The sequence below is a fragment of the Strongylocentrotus purpuratus genome, unplaced genomic scaffold (genome assembly GCF_000002235.5).
Source record: "Strongylocentrotus purpuratus isolate Spur 01 unplaced genomic scaffold, Spur_5.0 spur5_scaffold_5, whole genome shotgun sequence".
NCBI classification, from domain to species: domain Eukaryota; kingdom Metazoa; phylum Echinodermata; class Echinoidea; order Camarodonta; family Strongylocentrotidae; genus Strongylocentrotus; species Strongylocentrotus purpuratus.
In genome coordinates this window covers 34,202,132-34,212,596 of record NW_022145611.1, presented here as the reverse complement: position 1 = coordinate 34,212,596, position 10,465 = coordinate 34,202,132, and the positions used below count along the sequence as shown (strand labels likewise).

The 10,465-nt window shown below is 37.0% G+C and overlaps 1 protein-coding gene across 1 annotated transcript in view; it reads left to right on the top strand.

The window, feature by feature from the left end:
* Nucleotides 1–298: 298 nt before the first annotated feature.
* LOC100893159 overlaps nucleotides 299–10,465 on the top strand; it is a 30,850-nt gene continuing 20,683 nt past the window's right edge. The window contains exons 1-11 of the mRNA XM_030999271.1: nucleotides 299–639; nucleotides 1,657–2,262; nucleotides 2,907–2,972; nucleotides 3,307–3,374; nucleotides 3,505–3,730; nucleotides 5,309–5,378; nucleotides 5,822–5,904; nucleotides 6,399–6,507; nucleotides 6,840–6,964; nucleotides 7,548–7,709; nucleotides 9,188–9,244. Coding sequence (XP_030855131.1) covers nucleotides 592–639; nucleotides 1,657–2,262; nucleotides 2,907–2,972; nucleotides 3,307–3,374; nucleotides 3,505–3,730; nucleotides 5,309–5,378; nucleotides 5,822–5,904; nucleotides 6,399–6,507; nucleotides 6,840–6,964; nucleotides 7,548–7,709; nucleotides 9,188–9,244 — 1,620 coding nt within the window. The 5' untranslated portion in view covers nucleotides 299–591. The remainder of the gene's footprint in view (nucleotides 640–1,656; nucleotides 2,263–2,906; nucleotides 2,973–3,306; nucleotides 3,375–3,504; nucleotides 3,731–5,308; nucleotides 5,379–5,821; nucleotides 5,905–6,398; nucleotides 6,508–6,839; nucleotides 6,965–7,547; nucleotides 7,710–9,187; nucleotides 9,245–10,465) is intronic.

The window sequence follows — 10,465 nt, the reverse complement described above, 5'->3', positions numbered from 1 at the left end:
CTTCTCATTCTCCACCTTCTTCTCCTTTTTCTTCTTATTCTTCTTCTTCGTCGTCTTCTTCTTCATCTTGGTTGGTTGGTCCTCAGGCTCGTCTGAGTTTTAACTGGAGCCACGGTGCGGGTAGGGTGTATTAATTTGTACAAAAAAAAGTCATCTTCTCGTCCTTCTGTGTCTTGTTTTTCTTGTGTTTGTTCTTATTATCTTTTCTCTCCTTTTTATTCCTCTCCTTCTTCGCCATCCTCTTTATTTCTTTCTTTCTTCTCCTGTTTCTGCTTTCTCTCTTCAGATCCTATAGCTCCTCGTCAAGCCGTTCATTTGATTTGACCAACCGGCCTCAAGCCTCCAGCTCGATCTAGTAGTTAGCCCACATCGCGCTCAGCGCTTGGCCTTGGTGCTGTATCCATGCGCGTCACATTGCGCGAATTCTAATTTTGGACGACTTACTACGCGCCTTACAAAAGCTGTGCGCTGATGAGGCGTTGAATTTGTGATTTTTGACTGACAATATTATGATAGAGGATCAAAAGAAATCATCATCATACACAGAGAGAAACCAAAATTTGAAGAAGAGGAAAAACGGATCTTTTAATCATGAATGCAGTCTCAACGGGTTGTGGGGATAACGTGGAAGATGGAAAAGTAAGTGATTATAATACTACAAAATAATCGACTCCACGCTTGGTTTGATTGTCGATTAGAGAAGAGATGTTTGAAACCTCATTTAAACTTAAGTTATACGTCTAGAAGAAGAAGAAGAAGAAGAAGAAGAAGAAGAAGAAGAAGAAGAAGAAGAAGAAGAAGAAGAAGAAGAAGAAGAAGAAGAAGAAGAAGAAGAAGAAGAAGAAGAAGAAGAAAAAGAAGAAGAAGAAGAAGAAGAAGAAGAAGAAGAAGAAGAAGAAGAAGAAGAAGAAGAAGAAAAAGAAAAGAAGAAGAAGAAGAAGAAGAAGAAGAAGAAGGAGCTAGAAGAAGAAGAAGAAGAAGAAGAAGGCTAGTGTTATTTCATGAATATTTTCCGTTAAATCCTAAGGCATAAGAGAAGTCTTTATGTTTGTGAAGACTGTCACCAACCCCTGTCATAGGAGAAAGACGAGGACGAAGACGGGAAGAAGGAGAACAAAGGAAAAGGAGAAAAAGAAGGGGGCGGGGAGGAGGAAAAGAAGAAGCAGAAGATAAAGTACAAAAAGTATAAGCATAAATAGAACTAAGGAAAAAGGAAAGAAGAAGAAGAAAGAAAATGAGATGTAAATCTAGAATCTATATAGGTCTAGGAGAAAAAGATAAGCAAAAGAAGGAGGAATATGAAAGATACTATAACGATAATGATGGTGCTGATGGTTATGATGATGATCAAGAAAAAGAAGAAAAAGAAAGAGAAGAAGAACTGGAAGAAGTCTAATTTGTTCTCGTTTTTGTTTAGAGCCTCACGCTTTATGGTCCCAGCATACACGTCGTGAACGTGTCTAGTTATTCAGAAAGTTGTTGATTTGGAGAACTTTACACGCAATGTTTGATAAATCTCTTAAAACGATGACAGTGGCAAGTACTATTTTATGCATACTTTTTTTCTTGCGTTAAATCCGAAGCCAAAAGTGATTTTGTTAATCGTCCGGAAAGCCCTATTATATCCTAATGAAATCATTTTATTTATTGATTAAGGGCAATTCAGACGGAGCAACGCCAAACCCGAACCCGACAGGTGGTTGGTTCTGGATAACTGATCCTGCCGCGGCTACCAACAAGAAGAAGATGCGAACCAGTCAGAGCACTTCCTCTCTCCAGCTCTTCACCCTCAAGACCACCAAACCCAGCAACATTAGACAAGACAAGGGAGCCGCAGCAGAGAACACACGTGACGATGTCAGTGATGATCACCAAGACGAAGTGGTGAATGATGAGGAGCGAAACGTAGTTCTTCGCAAGTCGGTGAGTCTGATTGACATCGAGGCCGCCTTGGACAAGGAATTGGTGACATATGAGTTTGAGGTGATTCCGGTGACGCCCATGGAGGAGGAGGGCGTAGAGAGAGGGAATCTGGAGAGTAAGTTGAAAGGTTTCGGAGATGAGGGAATTCAAAGTGGTATTGAAGCACACAGCGTTTCTTCTGTCGGTTCCGACGATCATGACGATAGAGAAGGACCTCAGGAACAAGACGATGCTCTCCGGAAGAGTGCCGAGTCAGGACAAGGAGAGGAGAATAAGAATGAACAGAACGGGAAAAAGCAAGATGGTCATACGCGTGACTTTAGGAAGCTACATCAATTGGTATGTATCAAACTTGAAAAGTGTATGTTTCTAATAATAAAATTGTAACTTCTTCAAAATTGACCTAGATCTATACAGTTCTTCCTTTTTTAACAAACTATAAATTGACATCATCAACCGTGTCAGAGGCAATAAACAATAAATAAAGTGTATTGTAAGTGGGAAATAAATGTTTTTTAAAAATATAGTCGAGGTGAAGTTAAAAAGGTAATAAGTAGACTATAGATTAAATTCTAAAAGCATGATGTCATGTTAAAAAAAATGTTTGCCATTTTCTCTTTTCTAAAGTGTTATAATATATGAATAGAGACAGAGAGAGAGAGAGAGAGAGAGAGGGAGGGGGAGAAGGAGAGGGAGACAGACATACAGACAGAGTCAGAGAGAAGTACATAGAGTCGAGAAAGAGAGAAGGGGTGGGAGGGAAAGGGTTATTTTGTGGATGAATATCAAGATGAGGATTAATTATATTATGGAAACCTGGCAAAGGCATGTCAAACAAAAAATGTACCTTTTCTTTACAAAATGTGTTTGGAAAAAACTTAATTCATTGGTGTTCTTCTTCGTATTTCTTTAGGCTGATTATACCCCTCAACGAAAGATTAGCATTACTTTGAAATATATGGCATATCTTATTATTTATGCAGGAAGAGAAACTCATTAAATCTCAAGCAACTACGAAGATGTTACACAAAGCCAACATGGGGTATCAAGTAAGTTGGTTCGCTGATTTAAATGTTAAATAATTTATAATTATGTTTGGGTAACTTGAATGTTGTTTGCAAACGCTGCCAATTAATTATCTTGATGGGCCAGGGATCAGGGATGATTGGAGATTCTACAGCATGCATGCTCTCAGAGAATTTAGAATTAAAAAGGCACTCGTCAGCAACCTGCTTATGGTGAAAAATAAGAAACGAAAATTCAAAACAACAAACGCTCCCACGTTTGTGATGTTTTGTACATGCATATGGTTTTACGAAAACGCCCTATTTTCGCTATCATTAGTTTTGTTTAAGTTAAAAACAAAATTGTCTTTCTTTACAGGATGAGATTACCAACTTGACAAAAACTCTCGAAGAAGAATCTGAAACAAGACGAGCTTTACATGAAGGGTAAGCATTATTATGCGCTGTATCAAAATTTTGTCGTAATTATATTTTAGCAAGGTAAAAATGCAAATGAGAAGGTCTGGAAGAAATATTTTGTTCAAACAGTTTTTATGTGATGCTTGTTCACTTGCAGATTAGAGGCATCTAGAAAACTTTGCTGTGAGCTGTACGAAGATCTCCTTCAAGAAAGAACAAAATGTCGTAGTACAGAAATTGCAGAGGTCGAGCGCCATCTCTCGCCAAAAGTACTAAAATTTTCTCTGTCGGATGCTGCGGTCCAAACAGATGTTGAACGTGTCGACTATTTCAATCTAAAAGCTGACCAAAATCCACCTTATAGCTTCAGAGACAAACAAAATGTAAGCATTTTTATAGTGAAAACTAATTCAGTGTGTGGAATTGTTTGTTTTGAATACGAATATCTGTTTATTGTAATAGAGTGTTACTATTTGTTGTGTGACGTTGAAGTGTAAGTGCCCACCTAATCTTTTTGGTGTTTGTAGTTGATTGTCCCTCGACTCTCGAGACAGAATTACTCCTCACTCAATTTATATATCCGAGTTTTACTTTACTTACTTTGGTTTACTTTGGTGTCGAGGCTTGAAGCTTCAGCTTATGTGCCCCTCTTTACTGCATTGGATTCGCGTTGGTATGGGTGGTATTTCAGCGGATGGTGCTTCCAATGATTTTCAAGTTCTGACTTGAATTTATTGATTGATGAGGCATTTATGGCAATTTCAGGAAGGTTATTCCAATTATTAATTCTCCGCACTGAAAATGACATCTGCCTCATCTTAGATTTGCAGCGGGGCTTCCTTATTTTGAGCCTGTGTCCCCTTGTTCTGGATTCTTTGATGATTTCAAATATGTCATTCCTCTCTACTGCCTCCAATCCATGCATGATCTTGTATATTTGAAGAAGATCAGCCCTCTGTCTACGGTACTCTAGTGATGATAGTTTGAGTGTCTTAAGTCTTTCTTCATAGCTTAGATGCTTCACATCTGGGATGAGTCGCGAAGCACGTTGCTGGACCTTTTCCAATAGATCTTGATCCTTTAGGTACGTTGGTCTCCAGACTGCATTGCAGTATTCAAGTGTTGGGCGTACTATGGTCTTATATAGTTGTAGCATGCCACTGGATCCAAGGGATGAAAAAGAACGTTTGATGATTCCTAACTTGATATTGGCTCTTTTGGAGACATCAGCTACATGGGCGCAGAAAGACAGATCTGAGTCAAATAATACCCCCAGATCCTTTTCTCCCATTCCTTCGTCCGTTGTCACATCTTTTCTCCCATCGGGGCATACACCCGCCTACTCTAATTAGTATTGTTTGTGTGAGTGTGCCCTACATTATAATGTTATGAATAAGAATTTGATAAAGTCATATTCACATTCAGTTATTGCTGAAACTTTGAAAATGAATTGGAAACTTGTTGCCAATAATCATGATCATGATAATCATATTCAATGTGCAGTCTTGCTTCCCACAATTCAATTGTATTGCATAAATAGTACACCCGATCACCAATACCAGCCTTTTCATATCATATGTCACTTGTATTTCGTGTAAGCATTGTGAATGCAATTGATGCATTGAGTAGATTGACCAATAGTTTAAGTTTATCCCGATCCCCCTAATTTAAACTGCCTGATTAGGTTTTATTTTCCCTCTATCTGTCTCAACTGATTTTTGTGTGGTTTTGTGTGTGTTTTTTGTTGTTGTTGGGAGGGGTATTTTTTCTGAGTTAAAGGTAGAGGAAATTAACCATATGTGTAAGCAACATATAGTATTTATTTTCTTAAAATTTACTTTAAATCATTTAAAATCATATATGGCATAATTACTCATTCATTTTGTATAGTGAAGTTGGGGGAGTATTGTTTGCAATGGAATGGTGACTTCTTTCAATGTATGTTCTGATTCCACTTGTAGGTGTCCTCAGGGCCAGGGCCAGGGCCAGGGAGCTTCCTTCCAACACAAGGCAGTATGTCCTACCCACAAGGTAATTGTCATTTATCAAAGCATTCAGGAATATAGGAAAGTGAGCTTTTTCTGATATGGACACAGCCATTTCTTATCTGATATTAATAAAGAGTTAACCCTAGAAGAGAGAAAGGCTTTGCTTCATATAATAGCAACATTAGATGTCTTATTCTATAATTGTACATTTTCGAAAAATAAATGATTAATGTACACTGTTTATCAACTAGCCCCCCCCCCCCCCCCATTGTAAGACGTAAAGAAGATGTTTTATAGATACATAGGTATATATTTACTGTGCTGTTAGAATATGTTCCTTTAAAATGGAGTTGATGTCAAAAGAATCTTGAAATTAATCAAAAATAAAGAAAATGGATATTGATGAATAAAAAATATTTGGTCGGATCATACTCGAAGTTTCTATTTATCAAAACAACTTAACATGCATTTTGATTTTGATCACAGCTACAGAGATACCTAGATATGGCTTCTATCTCTCACATCTCTTGGAAGAGTATAAAGAAAATCAGAAGAATCTGGAAGTACAGGTGAGAATACCAATAGAATCTTCTGATAAAGTAATCTTCTAATAAATAAAAAAGAGTCTCTGGTAGAAGAGGTTAACATCCTTGCGATTCTCAGATTGGCAAGATAATTAAGGAAAGAGTTGATTTATGGGACATAATAAGGATGATAATATATCTAAAGTGCATACTTTGTTCTTGAAATTGATAAGTTGCATTTTCAACTGGATTGCATTTAATAGCCCTCTAGTTTGATTCTATTATTTTAAGACCATTTTGCACTTTGATCACAAAGAACTTACACTTTTAGATTATCGAATCTATTCCAAGTTCTATAAAAGTTACTATGCTGTCTGGTCATGAGTTATGTGGTAGCCTTCTGGAATAAAGTGGGTTGTGTTGCCTCTTGGTACAAAAATCATAATGATATGATTAGTTTATGTTACAAAGTGTATTGTAGGGGAGACATTTAGAGTATTGGCTTAAAATTATGTTAACAATGTTGTTATCCGTTTCAGTTGAAGAATCTTAGTGCACAGTGCAGAGAGAAAGATGAAGACTTGAAGGGTGTTAAGGATAAGCTGGGAGGACACATCCGCCTTAACACACTGCTCCAGTCAGAGAAAGGTACCTATCAAATCAAATACTTCGCATTTGATTCAACTTCAGATTTTGCCGTTATCTTGCTTCAAATGAAAGCTCTCTGTAGTTGATTTTTAAAGTGTTGTTTGCACATGACATTACTGACATCACAAGATAGCTGCCTAAAGCCAGGATTGTGCCAGCAAAACAAATTTAGCCTTCTGTGTGTGTGTATATGCAGCTATTTTCTTTGACTCCACCTGTCATTTGTTGACACTGAAAATAAAGAATTTAAATACTGTCTCTTTAGAATCTAAGGAAAGTATTCTAATCACCCACATGCTTTTACTGTTCTCATAAATCATTTGGTTTTACAGTGTGTTTGGAGGAGACTGTAGAGCAGCTGAGAGAAGAACTCAAGTCATGTGATCATCTGATCCAGTCATGTGACTCTGTGCTGAAGGAGAAAGACCGAGAGATTCGTAGGCTGCAAGAGGCAAAGGTATCCATCACACTATGCCCTGGGTGCGGATAGAACAGATAACTAAGATTATCTTCAGTGAACATTTTCATTGATTCAAAAATTTAAATTGGGATAATATCGAGTAATGTATATTATTAGCATTTTAAAATGTTTACATGATGGTAACATTAACATTATTTTGTCTGTCTGGGAACGAATCAGTTTTGGCAGTTCTACCTGTCTGAGACTGTATCTGTGCCATGTTATATTCCAAAGAAAAATCACTAGCTCGTTTCATATAGCTGGGTCCTGTTTCATAAAACTTGATATCAATAACAAATGCTAAAAATTTTTGACAAATTTTCTCTCAGTCAATCAAATGCAGTGATTTAAATAGCTTGCAACAGTAATTGTAATTTATTATTGATAGAAAGTTATATGAAACGGCCCTGAGGGTTAAACTGCATCCTTGTACGGCATTTTTGGGGAAAAAGGAAAAAAAAATCAGTTATATGTAACAATTTTTTTTACCTGAAGATTAAAATGAATATGCAGGAATTCACACAGTGAAAGAAGGGAGAAGGTCATCAAATTCATTTGTGATTGATTTTCACATTTTCAGTATGAGTTGGAGCGTCGCGTTGCCGAGTTTGAGTACAGAGAGAAGGAGCTGCAGGGGATGGTGTGCGGCTTTCAGGATGACATCGGAGACTTGGCTTCAGAGAGGAAGAAACTCTGCAAGTGCGTGAAGAAAGCCAGTAAACACCAGTCCCCAAGACAACAGGTAAACTTCATCGATAATAATTATAATAAAGTGTTCTTGTATAGCACATACATGTATTATGATATAACATCCCTTTGCGCTTGCAAAGTTTGGAAATTATTTTTCCAGCTTTCGCTCAAGCAACTGCGATCAGCTCTTGTTGCATTTCAAGAACTATTCCTCCTAGGTACCCACTTGTTACACCTGGGTCACCTGAGTCTAGTGTGGCAGATATAGATTGATCTCGTGCTATAGGATATTAGAGAAATGGAATCACTTTTAAATAGAAGTAAAGTTTGGCTTCTCATCCATTAGTTGTTGTTTGGGTGTTGTTATCAGATAAACTTCCAAGTTGCAGTGCAAAATTCTTGATAGAGTCACTGCGAACTATGAAAGGGGTAATGAACCACTAGGAGTCAAAAATGGATTAAGAAGGGAGAATAATAAGGATGTAATCTCATGGTGAAATGTTTCTTTGAAAGAATTAGAGAGAAAATTAGAACAGATTTTGTCGATTGAGAGCATTCGAGTATTACTTACTAACTTATATTTGAAGGGCACGATTAAGAATGGTGTAGTGACCGTCATGATATATTGGCTGTGACCTGCTGTGACCTGCTTTGATCACTATACATTTCTCATAAATTTAGTCACTACCTTTCTGAAGTTGATGACATACATTTGTACCGGTATTTTAAATTTTCAAACGGCTTAATGTCATTCACCACTGAAATGTTTGGGTAACATAGATATGGCATTTTATTGTGCAGATTACTTCTTTAACATCATATGAAAGGAAATGTTCAGGGTGCTGTTACAGCAAAGACTTATGATGAAGAGCCAGCCTCCCTTGTTCATTAACACACCCCTTCACGGTCAAGGTCGCCATTTTAATTTGGAGTAAACATTGCCATCAATGTTTTCAGATGCGCATTTGTATTGTTGCGAAAGGGTGTATTTAGCAGGATTAAGTAATTAAGTTACTTTCAATAGAGGCTGATGGGTAATGCAAGTGGGATGTTTGCAATTCTTTGTTTAGCAATGTCCCAGTCTAGTGAAAAAGAATTAGTCTTTTAATCATTAGTGCTTGTCCTAAATTTACTTAGAAATGGATCTAGGAACTCCACTGCTTGATCATGAGCATGCTACACATAAATAGCTGCTTTGTTTCATTATTTGGGGGTGATTATGCCATGCTAAATCCTTCCTTCCTTTTCAATCTTAATACAACTCATTGAAACTATTCTTGTTTAATTGATTTTGCCCCACATTCTAATGCACATTGGTTTTGTGGATATTTCTGAGTGACTCTATAGTACTAAGCAGTAACAAATAGCAACCATGCCATATACCCCTTAGTGCAGTTATGAGCAAATATGTACCAGTACATGGAACTTTCAAGCTGAAACAAAGAGTGATGTAAATTATGTTTTAATAAATAGGTGCAGCTTGATATCATATTTTCACTCTGTATTTCTTGTTTCTTTAACATTTGACAGGTCAAGGTTCCTCAGCCCACAAAGAAAGCAACTGATGAGAGAGGAGTTGAACTACAGGTGAGCTCTAGCTGTAATTAATTGTTTATGTAATGCACATGTACAACATACCATTGTAGGTGTATTATGTACACAGTATCCTTGACTACAAACATACCTGCCCTCTTGTTAAACATGAACTAAACATAAATAGCCACAGACAGAAGGCGTGGGTGTTATTGAGGCGCCTCTTTGATTAAATTGCACAAGAATAATCCAATAAAAACAGGATATTGAACCTGGAGGCCTATTGTTTGCTACATTTTTGTCTCGCCTGCGTAGCAAAAAGCGAGACATAGGCGCCGCTTTTCCGGTGACGGCGACGGCGGCATCAACATCAAAAACTTAACCTAAGGTTAAGTTTTTGAATTTTTGATATAATTTTTTAAGTAATTTTAAGTTCTTAGTCAATGCTTTGACTATAGGGTAATCAAGTATCCCCAATCATGTGAGTAGAATTTCAGATCACAAAGTTAAGGTCAAAGGTCATTTAAGGTCAACAAACTTAGACTTTGTTGTGGCATCAACATCAAGATTTTCAAAATGCTTCATCTTCGTTATTTTTCAACCGATTTTGATTCTGATTGTTTCATATGATAGGGCAAGGAGGGGGATTTAAAATTTCTACACAGAATCGTGAAATTCATGATCTATGCTAATTTATGCAAATTTATTCAAAATCACTAAAAAGGCTTCTTCTCCTTCATTTCTCGACCGATTTTGATTTGGTTTGCTTTGTATCGTAGAGCTAACTTTGGTACACTAAACTTCTACCCAGAATTTTGAAATTGATCTCCATTAATTAATTATGGTAATTTATGCAAATTTATTCCAAAAATAACAAAAATTGCTTCTTTTCCCTCATTTCTTTACCAATTTTGATTAGGTTTGCTTTATCTGGTAGAGCTAAATTTGGAACACTAAACTTCTACACAGAATTGTGAGATTTTGCTCCATTGATTATTTATGGTACTTTATGCAAATGAAATGAAATTATGTCCCTTCCAGGGCATCAAATTTTTATTTTTTGACCAGTTCAAAAGTGAACCACATAAAATTTACGATATTTGTTGTTGCGAGATGCGGATGAGCGCTACGTCATTGACGTTATGGTTTATCATATTGAATTGCGTTATGCAGGCAAGACCGCCAAGAGCGTTTCCCTTGTTCTTAGTAGAGGTGTCGTGGTCGAGTGGATATGTCACTGGACTGTGGATCACAAGGTCCGCGGTTCAAGTCCCG